Source organism: Drosophila rhopaloa, unplaced genomic scaffold (assembly GCF_018152115.1).
Source record: "Drosophila rhopaloa isolate 14029-0021.01 unplaced genomic scaffold, ASM1815211v1 contig_2, whole genome shotgun sequence".
In the NCBI taxonomy this organism is placed as follows: Eukaryota; Metazoa; Arthropoda; class Insecta; order Diptera; family Drosophilidae; genus Drosophila; species Drosophila rhopaloa.
Genome location: NW_025335083.1, coordinates 21,817,449 through 21,841,564, shown reverse-complemented (window position 1 = coordinate 21,841,564; position 24,116 = coordinate 21,817,449). Strand labels below are relative to the sequence as shown.

The window sequence follows — 24,116 nt, the reverse complement described above, 5'->3', positions numbered from 1 at the left end:
ATCATTTCTAGTCATTTATAACAGGTTTACTTTACAAAAATCTATTGTGTTGAGTTGTCATATTAGTAACGTTTTACATTTTAAGTTCAAAGTTTTTTCTGAAGTCGCCAGGGTGACAATTATTCTAAACACTAAGCATCGACTTTTATATTCTTTTTCTTACGTGAATAATTAACCTTTGACGGATTAATAATCGCGTGTAGTAACGAAAGCGTTCAAGTTAAATTAAATTCACAGATAAGAATCAAAATGATCGACTATTTTATACCCAACCTTCGATTACCCGGAATAATAAGCAATAATAATATTGAACTTTTTGGAAATATACTCCCAAAAAACTTAAAATAACAAATCTAAAAATAAAAACTATATTTAACCTACTGGAACCTAATTATAAATCAGACAACCATAAAATATGCTGATAACAAAAAGCTGGATTGTTATTGTTTTGAACAGTTGTATATAGTATATACAAATGATTATGATTATCGCCATGAGTCTGATGAAAATTAATGCCTAGGCTCAGTGGGTGGTGAAGTCCCTTATAGAACGGATCGATAGAGGAACTTGTGACAAAATGTGTATCGCTCTGCTGGGAACGCCACTTTTGTTTATGGCCCTTTGGGTCCTGCTAAAACATCTAAATAAAACTTACTTTGTTCTTTCATTATGCAAACGAGTGCGAACAGAGGATGGTAGTCCACTGCAAAGCAAAGTGGTCCTAATGCCCGGAAAAACTCGCTTCGGCAACAACTTGGATATTCTCAACTTTTCACCTTGTAAGTTATATTTTCTTTATATATAAATATATATATTAATGGAATTTGTATTACAGCAAGTGTTTTTAATTTTGTACGAGAATCAACTGCCAAGGCCAAAGGTAGAAACTATCTGTGGTATTTCCTATACGCACCCATGTATAATGTAGTTCGGGCCGAAGAAGCTGAGGAGATATTTCAGAGCACAAAACTGATAACCAAGAATGTGGTTTACGAACTGATTAGACCGTTTCTAGGGGACGGACTTCTGATTAGCACAGGTTAGTCATCAGTTTTAAAGTGTTATATTAGTTTGCTAATTAGTATATGATTTTCAGACCATAAATGGCACTCCAGAAGAAAAGCTTTGACGCCGGCTTTTCATTTTAATGTCCTGCAGTCTTTCTTGGCTATTTTTAAGTGAGTAAAAATTACCCAACATCACTTTTATTTTATAGAAGCTTGGGCTTTATTGCAGAGAAGAGTGCAACAAGTTACTCAAAGTTCTTGACAAAAATATAGAAGGAGAGCTGGATATTAACCAAGTTATTCCACAGTTTACTTTAAATAATATATGCGGTAAGTTCAACTATTATTTTAATACTTTATTTAATTTACCAAATATTTATTTTACAGAAACCGCTTTGGGTGTGAAGCTGGATGACATGTCGGAGGGCAATGAGTACAGAATGGCTATCCATGCCATTGAAGAAGTTCTGATACAACGCGTTTGCAATCCGCTGATGTATTACAACTGGTACTTCTTTCTCTACGGAGATTATCGGAAACACTCGGAGAAACTTCGGATAGTTCACGACTTCTCCAGTCGCATTATTCAACGCAAAAGACAGCAGTTCAAGCAAAAGCAACTCGGGGAAGTGGATGAATTCGGCAAAAAGCAGCGATATGCGATGTTGGATACCCTTTTGGCAGCCGAAGCAGAAGGTCAGATCGATCATCAGGGAATCTGCGACGAGGTCAACACTTTTATGTTTGAGGGATACGACACCACCTCCACCTGCCTAATCTTTACTCTACTGATGTTGGCCCTTCATGAGGATGTCCAAAAGAGATGCTTTGAAGAGGTGGAAAATCTTCCCGAGGACAGCGATGATATCAGTGTGTTCCAGTACAACGAACTCATCTATTTGGAGTGTGTGATTAAGGAATCACTCAGGATGTTTCCCTCGGTGCCCTTCATTGGACGACAGTGTGTGGAGGAGAGTGTGGTGAATGGAATGGTGATGCCGAAGGACACCCAGATCAGTATCCACATCTACGACATTATGAGGGACCCTCGTCATTTCCCGAAACCAAATGAATTCCAGCCAGAACGGTTCCTCCCGGAGAACACAGTAAACCGTCATCCATTTGCATTTGTGCCTTTTAGTGCTGGCCAAAGAAACTGCATTGGTCAAAAGTTCGCCATCCTGGAGATGAAGGTACTCTTGGCAGCGGTGATCAGGAACTTTAAGCTGCTGCCTGCTACTCAGTTGGAGGATCTTACTTTTGAGAACGGAATTGTACTACGCACCCAACAAAATATCAAAGTGAAATTGTCGAAAAGAGTCAAATAGTGATATGTAAAATAAGAAAAACTGTTTACCAAAGATGTTTAAATCTTTAAAATCTTGAAAGAAAGAAAATAAAGTCTATTAATAGATGAAAATTTATAATTGAATATAAAAAATCAATTGAAAGCAGGTCTGTACTCAAATAATATGCCCATCCATCCAATACCCAATGGGAACATGTTTTATACTAAGTGCAAAAATAATTATACGGCAAAAAACATTTGTTCCGCTTACTAGAATATCAGTCAATCGGTGCTTGCCATTAATAGATCGGAGCTTAATCTGTGAGGTATTGAGAAGTCTTGTTTAGCTCAGAAATGATTTTGGAGGTCCTGATTTCAGTTCCATTGCTTGTTTTTCTAACTTGCAAGTTGTGGTCGCACTTCAATCAGAGTTACTTCATCTTAAGTCTCTGTAAGCGAATTCGAACTGAAGATGGCAGCCCACTGGAAGACAAGATTTACGTAACACCAACCAAAACCCGATTCGGAAACAACTTTGACCTACTGAGCTTTACATCTGGTAAGTGCAACAAATTCAAATATATTAAAAATGTCTCTAAATGTTACATTTTTATAGCCAGCATTTTTAACTTCATGAGAGATGCCTGTGATCAGGCCAAAGGACGGAATTATCTTTGGTATTTCTTTCATGCACCAATGTATAATGTCGTTCGGGCCGAAGAAGCAGAGGAAATATTTCAGAGCCCCAAGCTGATCACTAAAAATATGGTGTACGATCTTTTAAAACCGTTTTTGAGGGAAGGCCTATTGACCAGTACAGGTGTGTTAAATACTTTAATTATCTTTAATACTTTTCTCTAAACATATTAATCCAAATAAAGATCAAAAATGGCACTCCAGACGAAAGGCTCTAACTCCAGCTTTCCATTTTAATATTTTGCAGTCGTTTCTGTCCATATTCAAGTGAGTATTATTATAAATAGGGAAAGACCGTATTGTTGTAAATATGTTTTACTTTTAGGGAAGAGTGCAATAAGCTTACAAAAGTCCTCAATCAAAGCGTAGATAAGGAATTAGACCTTAATCAGGTCATTCCTCAGTTCACTTTAAATAATGTATGCGGTAAGTCCAGTCATTTAAAATGAAATTAATCGCATGCTTTAAAAATCGAAATCAGCATGACTAGCAGAATTTTGTAATACAAATAATTCTCTTATATCTCGGCTTCAATCAATTAGATAACCGTGTGCTCTCAATTATCAACGTCAGCCACTTAACATTCAATTTTCATGAACTTAAAATTAATAATTCCATTTCAGAAACTGCACTGGGTGTGAAATTAGATGACATGACGGAGGGCTTACGATATCGCCAATCGATTCATGCCATAGAAGAGGTCATGCAGCAACGGTTATGCAATCCCTTTTTTTATAACATAGTGTATTTCTATCTCTTCGGAGACTATAGAAAGCAGGTGGATAATCTAAAGATAGCCCACGACTTCTCCAGTCAGATCATCGAGAAAAGGAGAACTCTGTTCAGGAGTAAGCAACTTGGCCAAGCGGATGACTTTGGCAAAAAGCAGAGATATGCGATGTTGGATACCCTTTTGGCAGCCGAAGCAGAGGGTCAGATCGATCATGAAGGAATTTGCGATGAGGTCAACACTTTTATGTTTGAGGGATACGACACCACCTCCACCTGCCTAATCTTTACTCTACTGATGTTGGCCCTTCATGAGGATGTCCAAAAGCGATGCTTTGAAGAGGTGGAAAATCTTCCCGAGGACAGCGATGAGATCAGCGTGTTCCAGTACAACGAACTGATCTATTTGGAGTGTGTGATTAAGGAGTCGCTGAGGATGTTTCCTTCGGTGCCCACCATTGGACGTAAATGCATGGAAGAGTGTGTGGTGAATGGTTTAGTCATGCCCGAGAATACCCAAATAAATGTTCATATCTTCGACATTATGAGGGATCCCCGTCATTTCCCAAATCCGAATACTTTTCAACCAGATCGATTTTTGCCGGAGAACACCGTGAATCGTCATCCTTTCGCCTTTGTACCCTTTAGCGCAGGACAAAGGAATTGCATAGGACAGAAGTTTGCTATTCTGGAGATCAAAGTTCTCTTGGCGGCGATGATCAGAAATTTTAGAATATTACCCATAACTTTGCTGAGCGACATTACATTTGAAAATGGAATTGTGCTGCGAACGCAACAAAACGTAAAGGTTAAATTGCTGCGAAGGAAACAAGAGTAAAAACAAAAGCTTATTATAAATTGTTTTACGATTATAATTGCCTATAGAGTTCTATTTCTTTCAATTTATTGTTTTATAATACAACCTCAAACACAATGAAGAAAATAAACAAACCATAACATATTCTGATAACAAACTGCTATTTCTTTCTTGGTATATTTGTTCAAAAAGTTTATGCCAAAACTCAGTGGACTGTGAAATTCGATGAAGAACGGTTCGGCCGTAGAAAATAGTGACAAAATGTTGTTTGCTCTGTTGGTAACTCCACTTTTGTTATTAGCCCTTTGGCATTTGCTAAATGCACTAAATAAAAAATACTTTGTTCTTTCATTATGCAAACGCGTGCAAACGGAGGACGGTAGTCCACTGGAGACCAAAGTGGTCGTGATTCCCGGCCAAACGTGGTTTGGCAACAATTTGGATCTTCTGAACTTTACACCTGGTAGATAATGACACTATTTACACAGAGACTATTTATTAATTTATAACGCAGCAAGTGTTTTTAGCTTTATACGAGAATCAACTGCCAAAGCCGAAGGAAAGAATTATCTGTGGTATTTTTTATTCGCACCTGAGTACAATGTGGTTCGGGCCGAAGAAGCGGAGGAAATATTGCAAAGCACTAAGCTATTAACCAAGAATACGGTTTATGACCTGATAAGGCCTTTTTTAGGTGACGGCCTCCTGATCAGCACAGGTTAGTATACTTATTTGAGAAGTATATATTAAATTTATTAAATATGTTCAATTTTTATAGACCATAAATGGCACTCCAGACGAAAGACTTTGACCCCTGCTTTTCATTTCCATATTTTGCAATCGTTTTTGTCTATTTTCAAGTGAGTTTGATTGCCTAAATTGTACGTTTGTTTGTTATAAGCGTAATTTTTTATTTCAGAGAAGAGTGCAACAATTTTATAACAGTTCTAGACAAAAATATAGAAGGCGATCTGGATCTGAACCAGATTATTCCACAGTTTACTTTAAATAATATATGCGGTAAAGCCTACATTATATCAAATAGATGTAATATTGAGTTTAGTTTATTATATATTCCATTTTTAGAAACCGCTTTGGGTGTGAAGCTGGATGACATATCGGAGGGCAATGAATACAGAAAAGCCATTTACGCCTTTGAAGAAGTGTTTATACAACGCGCTTGCAATCCGCTGATGTATTACGACTGGTACTTCTTTCTTTACGGAGATTATCGCAAACACTCGGAGAAACTTCGGATAGTTCACGACTTCTCCAGTCGCATTATTCAACGCAAAAGGCAGCAGTTCAAGCAAAAGCAACTCGGGAAAGTGGATGAATTCGGCAAAAAGCAGCGATATGCGATGTTGGATACCCTTTTGGCAGCCGAAGCAGAAGGTCAGATCGATCATCAGGGAATCTGCGACGAGGTCAACACTTTTATGTTTGAGGGATACGACACCACCTCCACCTGCCTAATCTTTACTCTACTGATGTTGGCCCTACATGAGGATGTCCAAAAGAGATGCTTTGAAGAGGTGGAAAATCTTCCCGAGGACAGCGATGATATCAGTGTGTTCCAGTACAACGAACTGATCTATTTGGAGTGTGTGATTAAGGAATCACTCAGGATGTTTCCCTCGGTGCCCTTCATTGGACGACAGTGTGTGGAGGAGAGTGTGGTGAATGGAATGGTGATGCCGAAGGACACCCAGATCAGTATTCACATCTACGACATTATGAGGGATCCTCGTCATTTCCCGAAACCAAATGAATTCCAGCCAGAACGGTTCCTTCCGGAGAACACAGTGAACCGTCATCCATTTGCATTTGTGCCTTTTAGTGCTGGCCAAAGAAACTGCATTGGTCAGAAGTTCGCCATCCTGGAGATGAAGGTACTCCTGGCAGCGGTGATCAGGAACTTCAAGCTGCTGCCTGCTACTCAGTTGGAGGATCTTACTTTTGAGAACGGAATTGTACTACGCACTCAACAAAATATCAAAGTGAAATTGGCGAAAAGGGTTAAATAGTGATTATAAAATAAGAAAAACGGTTTGCCAAAAATGTTTAAATCTGTAAAATCTTGAAAGAATGAAAATAAAGTCTATTAATAGCTAAAAATAGATATTTGAATATAAAAGCAGGTCTGAACTCTACTTAAAGCAAATCAAATAATGTACCCATCCATCCATTACCCAATGGGAACATGTTTTATACTAAGTACACAATAATTATACGGCAAATAAACATTTGTTCAGATTGCTGAGCTTCTAATCGGAGCTTGCCATTAATAGATCAGAGCTTAATCTGTGAGGTATTGAGAGGTCTGGCCAGAATAATCGTTTAGCATAGAAATGATTTTGGAGGTCCTGATATCAGTTCCATTGCTTGTTTTTCTAACTTGCAAGTTGTGGTCGCACTTCAATCAGAGTTACTTCCTCTTAAGTCTCTGTAAGCGAATTCGAACTGAAGATGGTAGTCCACTGGAAGACAAGATTTACGTAACACAAACCAAAACCCGATTCGGAAACAACTTTGACCTCCTAAGCTTTACATCTGGTAAGTGAAAGAAATTCACTTATATTAAATATATCTTCAGATGTTACATTTTATAGTCAGCATTTTTAACTTCATGAGAGATGCTTGTGCCCAGGCTAAAGGACGGAATTATCTTTGGTATTTCTTTCATGCACCAATGTATAATGTCGTTCGGGCCGAAGAAGCAGAGGAAATATTCCAGAGCCCCAAGCTGATCACTAAAAATGTGATATACGATCTGTTGAAACCTTTTTTAAGAGAAGGCCTATTGACCAGCACAGGTATGTTAAATACTTTAATTGTCATACTTTTTTAATACATAATAATCCAAACACAGATCAAAAATGGCACTCTAGACGGAAGGCCCTGACTCCTGCTTTCCATTTTAATGTTTTGCAATCGTTTCTGACTATATTCAAGTGAGTATTATTATAAATAGGGAAAAACGTATTGTTTTAAATCATATTCATTTATAGGGAAGAGTGCAATAAGCTTACAAAAGTCCTCAATCAAAGCGTGAATGAGGAATTAGAGCTTAATCAGGTCATTCCTCAGTTCACTTTAAATAATGTTTGCGGTAAGTATAGTCATTTAATATAAGATTAATCGCAAGCTTTAAAAATCGAAATCAGCATGACTAGCAGAATACTTTAATACAAATAATTTCCCTCTATCTCAGCTCAACTCAAATAGATAAACATGTGCAATATATAATTAGATTCAGCCATTTAGCATTCGATTTTATTAAACTTACAAAACTAATAATTCCATTGCAGAAACTGCACTGGGTGTGAAATTAGATGACATGACGGAGGGCTTACGATATCGCCAATCGATTCATGCCATAGAAGAGGTCATGCAGCAACGGTTATGCAATCCCTTTTTTTATAACATAGTGTATTTCTATCTCTTCGGAGACTATAGAAAGCAGGTGGATAATCTAAAGATAGCCCACGACTTCTCCAGTCGGATCATCGAGAAAAGGAGAACTCTGTTCAGGAGTAAGCAACTCAGCCAATCGGATGACTTTGGCAAAAAGCAGCGATATGCGATGTTGGATACCCTTTTGGCAGCCGAAGCAGAGGGTCAGATCGATCATGAAGGAATTTGCGATGAGGTCAACACTTTTATGTTTGAGGGATACGACACCACCTCCACCTGCCTAATCTTTACTCTACTGATGTTGGCTCTTCATAAGGATGTCCAAGACCGATGCTTTGAAGAGGTGGAAAGCCTTCACGAGGAAAGCGATGAGATTAGTGTGTTCCAGTACAACGAACTTGTATATTTGGAGTGTGTGATCAAGGAGTCGCTGAGAATGTTTCCCTCTGTGCCCTTCATTGGACGGAGATGCATGGAAGAGTGTGTGGTGAATGGTTTAGTCATGCCCAAGGATACCCAAATAAACGTACACATCTTTGACATAATGAGGGATCCCCGTCATTTCCCAAATCCGAATACTTTTCAACCAGATCGATTTTTGCCGGAGAACACCGTGAATCGTCATCCTTTCGCCTTTGTACCCTTTAGTGCAGGACAAAGGAATTGCATAGGACAGAAGTTTGCGATTCTGGAGATCAAAGTACTCTTGGCGGCGGTGATCAGAAATTTTAGAATATTACCCATAACTTTTCTAAACGACATTACATTTGAAAATGGAATTGTTCTGCGAACGCAACAAAACGTTAAGGTTAAATTGCTGCTAAGGAAACAAGAGTAATAACTAAATTGCAAATAAGCTGCAAATTCAACCTGTAGAGCAAACCCAGTAAAACCATAGCGTTTTACGATTATAATTCACTTCTATTTCTTTCACTTGATTGTTTTATAAGACAACCCTAAACACAATGCTGAAAATAAAGAAACTATAACATATTTTGATAACAAGTAGCTATTTCTTCATTGCAATATTTGTTTACAAAGGTTATGCCAAAGCTCAGTGGACTGTGAAATTCGATGGAGAATGGTTGGACCATTATTTTACTATGCTGCTGATACCTACAATTTCTATGTTGCATTCGGAAAAAAAGTCTGTTCTTAATCAGTATATTCCCGGTTATAGTCAAATGTTCTTTTACTAAGATCTCGTATCTACCAAATGATTTTTACATAGCCCCAAAACAACCGAAAAGTATGCAACAAATTTTCAACTTTTCATACATTTTTTACTTTTAATAGAAACTATATTCCGTTGTACGATACTGTAGAATAAATGTAAAAATATATTTTATTTTTAGCATTTAACGTTATTAGCATAGAATTGTTTATTTATGTACCCCATTTTAAATGGATGAAATTAATTTACCTACTACGCTATGTAAACAAAAGTGTTCATAGAACCCTCTGTTAACAGAATGCCATACAAACTGAAGCTCCATCTCGGTTATCGAACATGTTTCTACCGTAAACAATGTAATTATCAATAATTATTTATAGAAACAACACAAAATGTGATGCACTTGCAGAAATTAATTTTTCTCATTTCTATTTCTTTGCCAATTAGACAAAGAATAAGTAACTTTTCCCAATTAGACCAACAGTGTAAAAGCCTGTTGCTTAAGGATATAAAAAGACAAGGTTTACAAATTTCTCTAGAACTTTATATAAGCAAAAATGTATAAACAAAACAGCCACTCGCATTATTTAAACAACTTTTGGAATTATTGGTAAAATATGGCTTTAACAATTGAACAGAACAGAGGTGTCCTTAACATATTTGCTCATATAAATACAAGACTTGTGTAGTCAAATAATGATTTTTCTAGGTCGATTTGAGTGTGGCTTTCAAGGGCCTTTATTACAGCATGGTTTCGCTAGGAAATGCTTAATTTAATTATATATTTCCATTTTGCGCATCGAATAACAAAACAAACCGCACGCACACACACACCCACAGTCACATGCACTAGCAGTGCACCAAACACACACATATATCCGCGCGCATCATGAAAAACTTATTATCTTGGAGTTTTTCGGCTTTCCAGCTTAACATATTTCACGTTCCTTCAATGAAACATACACTCACCAGATGTTAAATGCACAAAAATCACATTTACCCCGAAAACTAACAAAAAACAAAACATTTTTTCCAATTCGCGTAGCTAGAGGTGAGAAAACTAGAAGTGGAAAACCATCGATGCTAATATGCATTTCATCGATGTTTCAAAATATTGGTGTTATCGGTCTTAGGCCGGGCACAATCGATGTTTTTCCATTTTCAAAGAGTATCTGTTAACGATTTCACTACGGTTCTTACGCGCTCTGTTATGTTCCAGTCTGTTAATTTCCAGTTATAACGCATAGCACTGTAAAAAATGTTTGAAAAAATTATAAATTATAAATAAAAAAAACTTAAGTTTTTAAAACTCGATATGGCACAACTTCGTGTTACGGCTTGAAATACATGTTATGTAAATAATAAAGCATACGGTATGCATACAAGTTTAGATATAATTCTCTGTTATACATCATCACTGATAATTTATCAGATTTTACTTTCAGGTCTAATAAATATTTGTAATATTTGAAAAGATTAATTTAAATAAGATTAATTAAATTAAAAACTATCTTCATAAAAACAGCTCCCCCAAATATTAAAAAAAAGAAAAAGGGTTGTTTTATGTTGGTTTTTTAAATAATTGTATTTTTGGTTTTTTTGTTGTATTATTTTTTGTTGATACTTTTAAAAAGTAAATTTCTATTTTGATCGAAAGTATTGATTGAAGCACAGAATACCACATAGCAATGTGAATCGTGTGGCAAGTAAATTAAATTAAGGTGTTTCTTTACATATAAATCGAGTGAGTTATTGGGACGAAAAAAGGTTTAACAAAATGTCGCGGTCGCAAAAGCAATTGTAGAGTATTGGCTAACTTAAATCGCAATCTAAATACATATATACGTGTGTATGGTTACAGCTTTACAGGTCTTTTGTCGTTACATAATATATCAATATCATAGATCATTTTTTTCGTTCATTTTAATTTCTTCTACCAATAAAATTAACAACAATTCCGATGCATTTGATTGGGCACGTGATAAACATTGATAAACGTGCTCGCCTACTCAGACGCATAACAAATTTAAAATACTGTTTCTTCTAATATAATTAATATACGATAACTGTTTCAGTAGTCAATTAGTAAGGTCAACATTGCAGTTAGACACGAACGAACATATATATCTATATATATATATATGGGGACTTTATGCGCATATGTTCAATCGAATATGCCTGGTTTTTGTAAATAGTTTCTCCGTTCGTATATAAGTTAGTCGATTACTAGTTAATTGTGTTACAAATTGGTACACTAGTGTGGATTGTTCCTTTTTTGCGCGTGGGTGAGTTTAAGTTAAAGTTAACGTTAACGTTAGGCTCAAAGTCACATTAGTTATTGCTGCGGTGCTCTCGTGTCGAACAACATGGATTCACATTCATTCACAAAAACGACGAGTATGCAAACTTAATCTACCGAGTGTTGTATATGGTCTAAACATTCATAACGATATATTGGTGCATGTTCGATGTCTGCTGATGCTGAGCACCCCCTCAGGTTGTCTTTTTTTTCAACTATAAACTATATCCGTTTGCCGGCGGGGGCAAACTAAGGCATGCCGGGCAGTCCGCCGCCCACAAGTCGCTGCTGTTGCTGCTGCTGCTGGTGAATCAGGTTCACCCGCGCCCGCTGCTGCTCCAGCCGCTGCACTGTGGCGGTCAGATGAGAGTTCTCCACGTACAGGTCCTTCACCAGGATGTCGGCATTCTGCAGACGCTGTGTCTGATCGGCCAGCATAGCCCCCTGGGTTTCGATTCGGCTATGCAGATCGTTGAGCTCCACTTGATGCTGACGCCAGGATTCTGGAGGGGATATACACATAGCTTAGAATCTTTCTTCAATACATATATTCATATACTTACGCTGCATCAGGGACTCGGTGTATTGCTGCTGCTGCTTGATGACATTCTGCAGATGGCGATTCCGCAGCTCCAATTGGTTCAGTCGCTGCTGAAGCGTTGGGTGCGTCGTTCGCTGAGGGTAAACATAACATATGAATTAAGATGAACTCGGCAATTAATATAATCTTTAGCTCACCGCATAGGCTTTCTCGAGAACGGGTCGCGCCTCCTGCAACTGGTGCAGTTCCATAACCAAACCGTCCCTTTGCAGACTCAAGTCCTTGATCTGCTCCTTGAGGGACAGCTCGAAGAACTTGAGACGCTTTAATTCCTCCTTGAGTGCCGAAGGACTGCTGCACTTCTCGTGGCTAAGGCAAGACGTTTTACTGGTGGATTCGAAGCTCTTGTTGGATGCCGTCGACGAGGTCTCACAGTCGGCGATCTCCCCCTCCGATGGAACCTGCTGGGGACTTTGGGCCCGCTTGGGTTTGCCGATGGGAGCCGGACCGGAGGGCGCATTTGTGGTGCCACTATTAGTGGGCGAAGGGCCCGAAGGAGAGCTGTCGAATGGTGTGGTGCTGAAGATGGAAGTCTCCGAAGTGGTGAGGTTATTGCTGTTCGAACAAAGCAATAAGATACCATATCATATATGGATAACGTTTTTAAGAACATTATTTCTATTAGGTGGGAATTCGGCTTAACAAAAAAAGAACTCTATTTTCTTTTTGGTATTGATAAACATATTTAGTTTTTCGGTGGTAAATTTTTAAATTATGAATTATAACCATTAAAAAATTAAGTTTATAGTTATTCAATTTAGATAAAAAGTGAAATAAACCTCCTCTATAATCATATTGCAAATAATGGACCCAAAATCAAGTAATTCAAGCTAGCCTATTTTATTAGACCAGTTAAAGATTATTTGTTACAGATTTTGATGAATTTAATTTCGATCGTGGTATTCAAAAAAGCCGAGCCAAGTACGAATAAAAGATCAGCGAAATTATAAAATCTAAGTTTCCGACTCTGAAAACCAGAAACTATCTTTGTGATTTTTATTAAAATTATAAATAATCGATAAATCATGGTTTTATGAACTCAAAATTTGTATGCATTTCTGTATGTATTAAAAATTATATTTATTGAACAAGCACAAACATACACTTAAAGACTATATTAGCTTAAACAGGACATGGTTAGATGTGAGGGACAAAATCAAAACATATATATACAGGACAAACGGTGACGTTAATGAAGGACACACAGGGGATGCACACACCATGGACACACAGAGAGGCTTGAGATACTCACCGGCTGGCTGTCTTGTGCGATGGTGAGCCTCCCAGCAGTTCGATGGCACTGGCGGTGGCCTCATCTCTGGTGTCAGCGAAGGATTTCGCTGGCTCCTGGATGGTGCTCTGCAGCCAGAGGTAGCTGATGGGCGAGCTGGCAGGACTCTTGCCCGCCTCGGCACTCAACTGGGCCACCGATTCGGAGGTGAGTTCGCATGCGCCCGTGAGAATCTCCACACTCTCACCCAATCTTTGACGCAGGTCCTCGATCTCTGATTGCAGCGAACCAATTTCCTGAGCCTTCTCCTCGAGCATTTGAATGGAACTCGAGCGCAGTTGGGCCGCCTCTGCCTCTAGTTCGGTGTACTGCTGTTCCAGCATATCTCGCTCATCAATGGGCGACAGGCGGCCATCCTTGCTGAACTGCTCCTCGTACTCGCGCACCTTCTCCATCAGCTCGGTGAACTTCTTGTCGCTCTCGTGCTGCTCATCCTCGTAGATTTGGCGCTCCTTCTCGAACATTTGCCGCTCGTCGCTGAGTTTCGATTGCCAGTAATCCTCGCAATCTTCGTAGGCGCGCTGCATTTGTTCCAGACTGGCCTCCAGCTCTTTGGAGCGGCTTTCCGGAGTGAGAGATCTGCCCTCCTTGGCTTCCTTGAGTTCCTTCTCCAATTCCGCCACCCGCTGCTTGAGGTTGCTTAACTCCTCATCCTGGCTTTGGCTTCTTTGGAGCTCCGAGTTCAGAGCCAACCAATCGCCGCTATTGCTGGCATCACTCTGCTCGCCCTCGGTGCACTTGCGCTGCTTTCCCAGACGCGGGCTCTCCTCTGTGAGATGTGTTTTGCTGGGCGAATCGCCCCGCCTTTTGGTGGCCGTGGCAGCCGCCTCCTGTTCCTCCTGTTTCTCCTGCTTTTCCTGCTTCTTGCCCTTGGTTTTCGAACGGATCAGCTCGACGTTTAAGCTCTCGATTTCGATGGTCAGTTCGTCAGTCTTGTCACGCAGCTGGGCGTTCTCCATTTGCAGGGCGGCCAGTTTTTCCATCAGCTGCAGCATTTCCTCCTCCTTGTCCTCGCTGTGCCTTCTCGGCCGCAGTGGACTGTGCTCCGGAGTACCACCGATGCTACTCGACCTTTGGGCCAGTTCCTGGTTGAGCTTTATGTTCTGCTCGAGAAGTTCTGTGAGTTGGATGTGCGCCTTCTGCTGTTCCGTCTCCAACTCGGAGTTCTCTGTGCGCACCAGCTCGAGTTCTGTTTTAAGGCGGATCTCCTCCTGCTCTAAGGATTTTAGCTGTGCCTCGAGTTTGCCCGTCATTGTGGTCCAGTGATCGCGATCGTTGCTCATCCGCAGGGTGATTTCCCTCACCATGCTGGCGTGCCGTTGCTCCAGCTGCTGCACCTGCTTCTTCGAGCTGTCCTCCAGCGAGGCATGCCGCTCATCCACTTCCACGGCCAGCAAAGTCACCCTTTGGTTCGCCGCCTTGTTGTCGGCCCTCAGCTTGAGGTTCTCCTCGTGCTGCTGCCGATAGGCTAGGCGGTAGTTACCCAGTTCGGTGGCCTGCAGCGCAGCCAAAGCACGCAGCATATTCGACTGTTCCTGATCTCCTTCGAGACCACGCAACTCCTCCTCCAGCGCCTTGGTGAGCTGCTGCAGGTTCACCTCCTCCTCCTCGTCGAATCCGAGGATATGGAGCAGGGTGCGACTGCTGGGAATGCTGGCCAGCTCCCAGGCTTCGATGATGCTGTGCACAGAGATCGTCTCCAGCTGCTGGGGCGTCACGGTGTCTGCAAATCATGTCAATTAGCAATTAGCGGGGGACGGATAATATTCAGTTCGCTGTGGTATATACACATTTAAATTATATAGCCCGAGATACCAGGTGGGTGTGGGTGTGGGATTGGGAATGGAATGGGTGTGGATGTCGATGGTGGAAGCGAAAGCGCCGAAAGTTTGCTGTTTCTCTTTATCAATTAACCTAAATCTTATTTTTGTATCTGTTAAAGAATTGAAAATATTGGGTAATAGTATACCAAATTATTGATAAATATTTATTTACTGAATAATTTAAAACCAATATTGCTTGCATTGGTTTTAAATACTTCAGTAAATTTATTCTTTAACACTTCATATTATTATTTTTGTAATTAAGATTTAGTTTGGGACTAATCGATATAGAAAATAATCAACAGAAATTCCTTTATTTTAATAATAAATCTACCAAAAGAAAAGATAAAGGAACGAATTCAAAATAGGTTTGAAAAATAATTGTTGTAAATGTTAAATTGAATCTCATTAATTAACAACTTTGAATTTATTTGAATTTATTTTTGTCCTCAATGATTTCCAGCTTGAAAAGAGGTAGGTAATTTGGGATATGTGATTATACGTATAGTAAAACGAATCAAGTGTGCGGCTACATAGGGTGCGATTAGATACCGAATGACGGGGGTGGGGTTTCGGTGGGTGTGGGGGTGTTGACAATGCTCGAGAGCGCACAAACCTTTGCAACATGACCAACGGCCGCCGTTGTAGCATCTCCGGTGCTCGGACGACGGTGCGGAATTGGCGGCCAGGTGATGGCCTGCGGTGTGTACCGACAACAAGTGTTTTACTTTTTTAATTGCTTCAAACGTAATTTTGGCATTTGGGGCTAACAACAACAACAGAGGGTGGCAGGGGCAAAGGGGGCAGCTAAACTGGGAACCGGAATGGTTGCTGGTCGGTGTTAACTTACCCAGGGATTCCACGCTGCTGTTGTGCTGCGTCTGGCTCTGGATGGACAGCTGCTTTAGCTTGGAGGCGGCAGTCGGCGACGTAGCCGCTCCCGTGGAGGTGTTGTGCATCTTGGAGTGAAGAATCCTTCGCGCCGGCAGCGAAGCGCACCTCTTCAGTTTGCTCCCGCTGGTGTGGACGGATCGCATACGCCGACTGCCAGGAAGATCGCTCTGAGACGACGAACGCTGAACCTGTAAATAGCCGATATGATCTTTAGTTTTTTATATTTTTGTACATAATGTACAAAGAATCTCACTTTTTGTTGGTATTTTATACAAACAAAACGATTACAAAATGCTATAAAGTATTTTAAGACACTAAGATGTGTTGTATTTCGCTCTTGAATAATAATTCTTAGATAAAAATGAATAAGTTCTAGAGACAGGTAAATTAAATTGTAATAAAGAAACCCGTTCTGAAATTGCTTTGAATGGTTCTATTGTGAATATTTTATTTAACCAACAAACGCCAAGCATAGGCATAAACGAAAGTAAAAATTCAAATCGTAAACCTACATTTAAATATTAAGCAACTTAGTCACTTTCTACTGTACCAGCGTTAAGTAATTTCGATTCAGAAAAAAATCAGTTGACTTTGCAGGTTTTGCTGGCAAAGCCAGAAGTTGTGTAGCCACTTTGTACGTGACTTAATGATCGCCACTCACCTGAACTCCCAGCTCATCGCAGCCGTTGAGACTCCGCTGCTTCTGCTGCTGCTGCAGCTGATCCTCATCCGTGTTGTCCGAGTCCGTGACGGACAACTCGTAGATTCCCTGGTGCGGCCTGGACCGGCGTCCGTATTTCTTGGAGCCCACAATGAGTTTGGGTGACACTTCACGATCGGAGGACTCCGGCGGACTCTCAATATATGTGCTGGCCAAGGGCTCATCCGTGATCACCAGCGAACGCTCTGCAAGATTAGACAAATATAGGTTAGTAGAGTATTGAAGGAGTTGTATGGATCTTAGGTGGCTACCGAATCGAGCGGCTAACTTCTCAATGACCGGATCGGTTATCTGTCCGCCAGATTGGCGGTAATACAAGCGCGTTCCCATTTCGATTGAGACTGAACCGCCCAACTGAATGAGTGGCATATTTATGCAGGACCACACGGCTACCTGTTGTGATCAGGTAGTCGACGGCAGCAATGGTGGGCCCTAAAAAATTAGCAATTGCATCTTTATTTTTATGACCGTCAGCTGCCGGATCGCTAATCCGCAAACTGATTATAAAATTCGTACCCTAACGTATCCTTTTTTCACTTTAAAATGTTTAAAGCAGATAAGAAAACCGTTTCGTAAATTTGTATCCTTGACAAGCACAACTGTGCCTCCTTATGCAAATTAGAACTAATATTTTTGGGCAGAGTACATTATGTTATATGTACATATATAGATTCTATAAGAATAAAGGTTTAGATCACCGTATCTCTTTTACATTTCAAGCCATTTTATTATTTTAGTCTAGTAATAATATTCCTAATTATGACTACCATTTAATTGAATACAATCTATTAATATAATCTTTGTTTGAAAGATTGATGATGCAAATAAGATTTGATGATGCAAATAAGAACTTATTAAAGTCAATTGAATTTTTGTCATTTCTCGTATAAGTTTGTTTTTAATTTACTCAGAATGATATTAAAATTGTACTTTTTCCTTTATTAATATTGAAAAATAGTAACGTATTATACATTGTGATATTGCCCATATATAATAACAATTTCTATTTCAAACATTGAACAAGATGTAAACATTAATTGACTCTCACATACGATTGTAATTTCCTTAATTAAAATTCAGACAAATTTATATTATTTTCTTTTATACCTTTTTTAGAAATAAGTGAAATTTCCAAATTAAATTATAAGTCAATGGTTTTGTTTTGTAAATATATGATCTCTATACGTTCTGATAGAAACTATATCTGAAAATATTTTGGCCAAAGGGGGGGTCTTTTTCGATTCCCACTCCCTGTCAAAATTGAATTACTATCTTTAATAACTGTAATCTGTAATTATCTGATGTTGCTTGAGGGGCAATTAAACCACAATTAGAGATAGCCGTTTGATATTGTTTTATGAGAACTTGCCTGGCTAGCTTATAAACTATAGGGTATTCCCAACTTCGCCTCCCGTCTTCCAATATTATCTCACCCATAAATCCCGATGACGTCGTGCCATCGAACTCCGAGCCGAGGAAGTTGAGCAGGGCCTCCTTGAACTGGCCGAAGGACACGCCCAGTTGGTGGCTGCCGCCCAGACTGGCGATCAGGGCGGATCCTTGATCACGGAGTTCCAGCAGGGAGCAGAGTTTCAGCAGGGACTTCTCGTCCAGCAGGCCGCATTGCGTCTCACAGCTGCGGAACATTTGGTAGAGCTTCTGCTCGTACGGATCGGCGGATACCTCCATTATCCGTATCCTGGGGGATTCAGTTTGCAGCCGGTCAAATCGATAGAGGTGTCGATGCTCTTCTTTTTTCTTTTTGGGGAAAATCCACGGACGCAGTCAGGGGTCGAAAACAAAAATCTACGTGCGTGGGTGGGGGAATATCGCGTGTTATTGGACTGCAGGGCGATGGCGGGGCTACTAATACTACTAATCCATGATATGCACTTGGGAACGTAAAACATAAACACTCGCGCTTTTGCGGTTTTTTGGGGATAGCGTAATTTTTGACGAGTTGATAAAAAAAAACAATAATGCAGTAAGAGCACGGTGGCGCCTCTGGTGGGCAGTAAGCGAACTTCTGGTAGCGATGGAACTATCGTAAACTTATTTTACTGATGCGCAAATCGGTAATTAGTTATCGAGTAGCGAATGTGGGTAGTTTTTTTTTATTTAATTTATTAATTGTACTTTTCAAACTCTTTCCCAAAACAATTCTAAGTTTCAAGACTTTTAAAATCAAATCAAATTTGTATAATTTTGAATTTGGTCATGTCTTGTAACAGTTAAGTGTTGGAAAGTGTTACACTTTAACTGCTTGCTTACAGCGTGTATCAAGCAGTGCACCAATCAAAATATTCGAATTCAACCACACACTAGTAGGTCCAAAATTAAATTTCAAGCACATATGCATGTAAAATTATTTTTTACTACAATTGTTAAGCCTAAAAAATACAATAACACGTTTCTATCGCACTATCGATAGCCACCTTCGCTAGTCATCGCCAACAGCGCGCAGACGATAGTGCTATCGATTGTTTTGCAGCACTAATAAATTCCATTTCCAAGCTAAAAAATAGGAAAAAATATAAAATATCTTTGATCGTAGCCAGCAAGTGGAAAACGTACACAAAAATCATGTGCCACCGGTGCCAGCGTTCGAAGACGCGGGTTTAACTGAGTTGGTGCACCCAAATCCAGTACAATCGCCAGGCAGCACATCCCATCGAAATCCGAGACTTCCGAGTGGGCCAAAGAAACCGCAGAGGGACCCGCCTCCATTTGTTTGCATCACGGCACGGCGGGATCAGGGGATTCCCCGTCCGGCTGAGATGGCCATGCACTCGTACATGCGCCAGGGATCGGGATCCGGAGGAGCAGGAGCCGTAGCAGCTGGAGCACCGCCGCTGGCCAGTCCCGACGAGATGCACGGCTTTCTGAAGGACAAGCAGGCGTGGGAGCACGCCATCTCCCTGTACCAGGGCCAGGATCCCCTCGATCATTGGTACAACTACATCTGCTGGTACGAGAATCATGCGCACAGCGATCCGGAGCTAAAGTTCCGAGAAACACTGGAACGGTGTCTGACGGTCTACGAGCACAATGACTTCTATCGCCAGGATCCCCGTTTGGTGCGGCTGTGGCTGAAGTACATAGCCATGCAGACGGATCCGCTGCACTTCTACCAGGTGCTCTTCCAGCGTGGAACCGGTCGTCAGGTGGCCGCCTTCTACATTGGCTGGGCTGCCTACTACGAATCGCGCGAGGAGTTCAAGGATGCGGAGGCGGTCTTCAACTTGGCCTTCCAGGAGAAGGCGCAGAGCAATTCGGAGCTGCAGCACGCTCACACCAAGTTCACCTATGCCAGGTCCCTGTTCCACCAGCGACAACAGCAGCAGCAACAACAGCAGCAACAGCAACAACAACAGCAGCAGCAGCAGCAGCAACAACAGCAGCAGCAACAACAGCAGCAGCAACTACAGCAGCAGCAGCAACAACAGCAGCATACCCAGCCGGATCCGCTGCAGCAACTAACCAACTACACGCAGCAGCAGTTGCCGCAGAGCTACCCACAACACCGTCCCCAGCCATATCAGCAGAATGTCTATCAGCAATATCATCCGCAGGCGCAGCAACATCAAGCCACACAGCAACATCCGGCGGCGCCACAGCAACAACAGCCGCCAGAACAACAGTTGGCCTATCAACCACACTACCAACAGCAGCCACGCTATGAGCCACATCCGGCGACTCAGCCGGCAGCCCACGTCCAGCACCAACCGCAATATGCTCCTGTGGCAGAGGTAAGCATTACAAGTACATTTTCAAAAACTATTCCGTTAATTTCCCTACTTGCCTTTTAGCCCCACTATGCACCAGCCCAGCAGCAACAGTTACCGCCACCACAGCCTGCAGCACCGCAGCAAAATCCGCCGCAACACCAGCAGCAACAAAATGGCAATGGCAATCCTTCTCCTCAACAAAATCCACCGGCGACAAGCGAAGTAGCTGGCCTGCGTTTGCCGCGCAATTTCCACGCGTACGGGCGCAACAACCATGAGACCTGGAAGCCAGCTTTGACCCTTGAAGAGCCAGATGATCCCTCCAGGGTCTGTCACTACGCCAAGCAGTTGGTTTATCCTCCGGGAGCAGGCATCGAGTACAGTCCCGAAGAGATACTAGCCCGCAAGTTCAAGCAGCTGATGGAGCAGAAGGCCAAGCCAGCGGAGCCGACTGAACAGCAACAGCAAACTCTTTATGATTCCTACGAGTCGCAGACATCATACTACATGACTGCTGTGGATGGAGCTCTTTACGGGCAGAACAACAGCAGTGGACAGGAGAATACGGGCGAGGAGGATGAGGATAACGAGGCGGAGGAAGGTGAGGAGGAGGATGAAGAAGGCGCAGGAGATAATGAGGAAGACGACTCCGATGAGGAGGACGAAGACGAGGAGGAGGAGGAGCCCAGCGAACCCTACACCAATGGCGTGCAGTTCAGTGCGCAAACCACTTTCGAGCAGGAGAACCGCTCAATAAAGATCAAGTTCAAGAAGGAGCCCAGCAGCACCTACAGTGCCTATACCATAGAGAACGTCTACCAGCAGCAACAACAGCATCAACAGCAGCAGCATCAGCAACATCAGATAATCCAGCAGCAGCCACCGCAAGCAGTTCATCATCCTCCGCCGCCAGAGCCTGCGCCCGCTTCTCCGATTCCCATCCAGCGTCAGCGCAACGGTGGGCACCACCACTTCCATCCCTACATGCTGGGCCAGACCTCGACGCCCAAGAGCGAGGTTAATGGCTATCGAAGGGCTCGCACCAAAGTCAAGCGCAGCAAGTTCCAGCCGGATCTCTGCAGCAACAGCAACTCGGCCTCGTCGGCGGCGGATGTGGCGACGGCCAGCTCGAGTAGTGTGGCTGCAGGGGCGCCGGGAGCATTCAACGATAATGCAAACTTCTCGTTCTCCAGCGCCACCGCTCTGGATAATTCAAATAGCTCGCTCGCTTTGGCCGTCGATAGACTCAACTTCCGTGACTCATCGCAGCAACAAATCCTCCATCCGGTCAATAAGACCATACAAACGCACAACAACAACAATAACACCAGCAACAATAACAATGGCAATACCACCACACTGGCCGATTTCTCCACATTCCAGGAGAACTCGTACTTTGCCACCCAGCACGATACGGAGGCTCAGGAACGGCGGCTATCGAAGGCCGTGGAAACGATTGCGCGACATTTGGCCAAGGAGGCCATCGATCCCTTCAACAGCGAACTATGCCGCGCCTTCCTCGCCAAGCTGGACTTTCCGGGCGATCACGATGCCCATGCCAGCTACAAGATTGTGCAAACGGCACTGCCAAAAATATCCAACACGCGCACGCTGAACGTCCTCGAAGGCGTCACCTTCAACATTGACAAGGAGGTGGGTCGCGGGTCATACGGCTCGGTTTACAAGGCTACTGACTCGCGCACCGGCAATGTGGTGGCGCTCAAGTATCAGAAGCCCCCAAACACCTGGGAGATCTACATATGTGATCAGGTGAGGATCTGTTTTTAGAATTTTAACCTTTTTTCGAATTTAATGGGCACTTTAAATTTTATTTTAAAACAATCTTCAAAATGTTGTATTAAAAGGGTATTTTATTTGTTTATTTATAATCATAATATGTGATATTGACTTGAACAGAGAGATGGCCAGATTAATTTACAATTAACCAAAAGCTAACACAATAGTTTTAAAATTAAACCATATTCTTTATTTGTAGGTGCTTAAACGCATCAGGGAGCCGGAGGTGTTGCCCGGCCTGATGGACATTTCCACGGCGATTATCGCCCCAAATGCTAGCCTAATAGCCACCGAGTTCTCGCCGTTTGGATCGCTGCTGGACATCAACAACAAGATCCGGCAGGCCACCACCAAGGTGATGCACGAGTCGCTCGTGATGCATTTCTCGGCGCAGATCTGCAACATCGTGGACCACCTGCACCGCCAGCACATCATTCATGCGGACATCAAGCCGGACAACTTCCTGCTGATGCGGGTGCCCAATGTGGACAGTGTACTGCCTTCGCTGCGACTGATTGACTTCGGATGCGCCATCGATATGACCCTGTTTCCGGATGCGGAGCGCACCAAGTTCCGCAAAGTGGTGCAAACGGACGGCTTCACTTGCATTGAGATGCAGGAGGGACGCAGTTGGTCCTACGAAACAGATCTCTTTTGCATCGCGGCCACCGTTCATGTAATGCTCTTCGGCGACTACATGCAGCCGCAGAAGAAGGGCTCCAGCTGGGAAATCCGGCAGAAGCTGCCGCGCTACCTCAAAAAGCATGTGTGGACCAAGTTCTTCGGCGAACTGCTCAACATGGAAGCGGACAAGCTGCCCGCGCTGCAGGAGATGCGACTGATCTTCGAGGAGGAGGCGTACCGCATGGACTCCGAGCTCCAGAAGCAGATACGCGCCCTATCCAACATCCTGCATCGACGATAACCAACCTATTCCTATTACTTTTTATTAAAATTTGTGTATACTCTGTTGTTGACCAAGTCACCCCGATAGTTTGTTTGAACTTTCAATCTAGTATCATTTCCAATCTTTACAGAAAAGAAAAAACCAGACCAGGAAAATGTCCTCCGACTTTGTGTTGAGTTCGTTTCCCCATTTTGGCCAGAACGAAACTTTTTAGTTTAGGTTAATTCTCTTACAAACATACACCCTCTTGCTTAACTTAAATATTTAATCTTTCTATACTTTATTTATTGTTTCGATGCCAAAAAAAAACAGGAAAGCGGAGGAAAAACAAGAGCATATAGTACGCTACAAAATTCAAAATCATTGTAAATATTAGGCACAGACTCGATCAAAACCAAAATTGGCAAATTGAGTTTGTGAAAAAACAAAAACACAAAAAAACCCTGGATTTAAAATGTAATTTTTTTATGTACAGCAAACAACAACAGTATATTGAAGGCAATGTAAAAAGGAAACGTACATATGTTTAAGATTAAACCATGCTGTACTATTGAGTAATATATAAAGATCTTTAAATAATAGTGAATAAATTGACGAAATGTTAACGCAAAAACCATAAAAATCGAACCGAGAAAAAGGAAAGCAGCGGTAACCCAGTTTCATAAATCAAATGCCAAAGTGGCAAACGTATAATGTGTGTGGCAGGCCATTGTCAATTAAGTGGGGGCATGCAACAAGTAACAAGCAGCATCAACAACAATGGTGCGCTTGACCCACTTTTCCTTTTTGCCAGTCAACCAAACGGCAAACAATTTCCACCAAGCGACTGGAAAAAGTTGCAACTTTTCATGCAACACACACACACTTGGACAGATGGAAAAGCTGCAACAGGCACACAAAGTCAAAGTCGACGCCTGCGCTGCGGCT

The 24,116-nt window shown here is 41.9% G+C and overlaps 7 protein-coding genes across 10 annotated transcripts in view; 5 read left to right on the top strand and 2 right to left on the bottom strand.

Annotated features, from left to right (window-relative positions):
* The window catches only part of LOC108041867 (bone morphogenetic protein receptor type-1B), a 61,681-nt gene extending 51,474 nt beyond the window's left edge, over positions 1–10,207 (bottom strand). The window contains exon 1 of the mRNA XM_044459661.1: positions 10,098–10,207. Coding sequence (XP_044315596.1) covers positions 10,098–10,155 — 58 coding nt within the window. The 5' untranslated portion in view covers positions 10,156–10,207. The remainder of the gene's footprint in view (positions 1–10,097) is intronic.
* On the top strand, positions 521–2,434 carry LOC108042740 (probable cytochrome P450 4ac1). The gene is made up of 5 exons (XM_017121170.2): positions 521–779; positions 836–1,039; positions 1,097–1,178; positions 1,237–1,337; positions 1,395–2,434. The coding sequence occupies exons 1-5, from the start codon at positions 578–580 to the stop codon at positions 2,333–2,335; spliced, it is 1,530 nt and encodes a 509-aa protein (XP_016976659.2). The 5' UTR covers positions 521–577; the 3' UTR covers positions 2,336–2,434.
* LOC108042744 (probable cytochrome P450 4ac2) lies at positions 2,599–4,570 on the top strand. Its single transcript, XM_017121177.2, has 5 exons — positions 2,599–2,854; positions 2,912–3,115; positions 3,177–3,258; positions 3,317–3,417; positions 3,615–4,570. Exons 1-5 carry the CDS (start codon positions 2,650–2,652, stop codon positions 4,556–4,558), a joined length of 1,536 nt encoding a protein of 511 aa, XP_016976666.2. The 5' UTR covers positions 2,599–2,649; the 3' UTR covers positions 4,559–4,570.
* LOC108042742 (probable cytochrome P450 4ac1) lies at positions 4,763–6,655 on the top strand. 2 transcript variants are annotated; one of them, XM_017121176.2, is made up of 5 exons: positions 4,763–5,000; positions 5,052–5,255; positions 5,316–5,397; positions 5,457–5,557; positions 5,624–6,655. In XM_017121176.2, exons 1-5 carry the CDS (start codon positions 4,763–4,765, stop codon positions 6,562–6,564), a joined length of 1,566 nt encoding a protein of 521 aa, XP_016976665.2. In that variant the 3' UTR covers positions 6,565–6,655. The 2 variants fall into 2 exon arrangements, with proteins under 2 accessions (XP_016976665.2, XP_016976663.2); XM_017121174.2 differs by having other exon boundaries at positions 5,457–6,655.
* On the top strand, positions 6,780–8,959 carry LOC108042745 (probable cytochrome P450 4ac2). Its single transcript, XM_017121178.2, has 5 exons — positions 6,780–7,093; positions 7,150–7,353; positions 7,410–7,491; positions 7,549–7,649; positions 7,849–8,959. Exons 1-5 carry the CDS (start codon positions 6,889–6,891, stop codon positions 8,790–8,792), a joined length of 1,536 nt encoding a protein of 511 aa, XP_016976667.1. The 5' UTR covers positions 6,780–6,888; the 3' UTR covers positions 8,793–8,959.
* Positions 10,208–10,693: 486 nt separating the features above from the next.
* On the bottom strand, positions 10,694–18,763 carry LOC108042741 (blastoderm-specific protein 25D). Of its 3 annotated transcripts, XM_017121173.1 has the most exons (8): positions 18,191–18,763; positions 16,698–16,942; positions 15,993–16,224; positions 15,759–15,839; positions 13,281–15,042; positions 12,166–12,583; positions 11,991–12,102; positions 10,694–11,930 (listed from the first exon to the last, which is right to left on the bottom strand). In XM_017121173.1, the coding sequence occupies exons 1-8, from the start codon at positions 18,444–18,446 to the stop codon at positions 11,677–11,679; spliced, it is 3,360 nt and encodes a 1,119-aa protein (XP_016976662.1). In that variant the 5' UTR covers positions 18,447–18,763; the 3' UTR covers positions 10,694–11,676. The 3 variants fall into 3 exon arrangements, with proteins under 3 accessions (XP_016976662.1, XP_016976660.1, XP_016976661.2); XM_017121171.1 differs by lacking the exon at positions 15,759–15,839; XM_017121172.2 differs by lacking the exons at positions 15,759–15,839; positions 18,191–18,763 and adding an exon at positions 17,009–17,126.
* A 449-nt stretch (positions 18,764–19,212) lies between these two features.
* LOC108042746 (protein kinase 4) lies at positions 19,213–23,802 on the top strand. The gene is made up of 3 exons (XM_017121179.2): positions 19,213–20,506; positions 20,567–22,255; positions 22,482–23,802. The coding sequence occupies exons 1-3, from the start codon at positions 19,535–19,537 to the stop codon at positions 23,205–23,207; spliced, it is 3,387 nt and encodes a 1,128-aa protein (XP_016976668.1). The 5' UTR covers positions 19,213–19,534; the 3' UTR covers positions 23,208–23,802.
* The last annotated feature ends 314 nt before the right edge of the window (positions 23,803–24,116 follow it).

Excerpts from the sequence above, each read along its gene's own strand:
- LOC108042740 (XM_017121170.2), top strand. The coding sequence starts at position 578 with ATGTGTATCGCTCTGCTGGGAACGCCACTTTTGTTTATGGCCCTTTGG. Across the intron at positions 1,179-1,236 it reads TCTTTCTTGGCTATTTTTAA|AGAAGAGTGCAACAAGTTAC; the intron begins GTGAGTAAAAAT and ends GCTTTATTGCAG. Across the intron at positions 1,338-1,394 it reads TACTTTAAATAATATATGCG|AAACCGCTTTGGGTGTGAAG; the intron begins GTAAGTTCAACT and ends TTTATTTTACAG.
- LOC108042745 (XM_017121178.2), top strand. The coding sequence starts at position 6,889 with ATGATTTTGGAGGTCCTGATATCAGTTCCATTGCTTGTTTTTCTAACT. Across the intron at positions 7,354-7,409 it reads AGGCCTATTGACCAGCACAG|ATCAAAAATGGCACTCTAGA; the intron begins GTATGTTAAATA and ends ATCCAAACACAG. Across the intron at positions 7,650-7,848 it reads CACTTTAAATAATGTTTGCG|AAACTGCACTGGGTGTGAAA; the intron begins GTAAGTATAGTC and ends ATTCCATTGCAG.
- LOC108042741 (XM_017121173.1), bottom strand. The coding sequence starts at position 18,446 with ATGGAGGTATCCGCCGATCCGTACGAGCAGAAGCTCTACCAAATGTTC. Across the intron at positions 15,043-15,758 it reads CCGTTGGTCATGTTGCAAAG|ACACCGTGACGCCCCAGCAG; the intron begins GTTTGTGCGCTC and ends CATGATTTGCAG. Across the intron at positions 12,103-12,165 it reads TTCTCGAGAAAGCCTATGCG|CGAACGACGCACCCAACGCT; the intron begins GTGAGCTAAAGA and ends GTTTACCCTCAG.
- LOC108042746 (XM_017121179.2), top strand. The coding sequence starts at position 19,535 with ATGGCCATGCACTCGTACATGCGCCAGGGATCGGGATCCGGAGGAGCA. Across the intron at positions 20,507-20,566 it reads AATATGCTCCTGTGGCAGAG|CCCCACTATGCACCAGCCCA; the intron begins GTAAGCATTACA and ends CTTGCCTTTTAG. Across the intron at positions 22,256-22,481 it reads AGATCTACATATGTGATCAG|GTGCTTAAACGCATCAGGGA; the intron begins GTGAGGATCTGT and ends CTTTATTTGTAG.
- LOC108042744 (XM_017121177.2), top strand. The coding sequence starts at position 2,650 with ATGATTTTGGAGGTCCTGATTTCAGTTCCATTGCTTGTTTTTCTAACT. Across the intron at positions 2,855-2,911 it reads CCTACTGAGCTTTACATCTG|CCAGCATTTTTAACTTCATG; the intron begins GTAAGTGCAACA and ends ACATTTTTATAG. Across the intron at positions 3,418-3,614 it reads CACTTTAAATAATGTATGCG|AAACTGCACTGGGTGTGAAA; the intron begins GTAAGTCCAGTC and ends ATTCCATTTCAG.
- LOC108042742 (XM_017121174.2), top strand. The coding sequence starts at position 4,763 with ATGAAGAACGGTTCGGCCGTAGAAAATAGTGACAAAATGTTGTTTGCT. Across the intron at positions 5,001-5,051 it reads TCTTCTGAACTTTACACCTG|CAAGTGTTTTTAGCTTTATA; the intron begins GTAGATAATGAC and ends TTTATAACGCAG. Across the intron at positions 5,256-5,315 it reads CGGCCTCCTGATCAGCACAG|ACCATAAATGGCACTCCAGA; the intron begins GTTAGTATACTT and ends CAATTTTTATAG.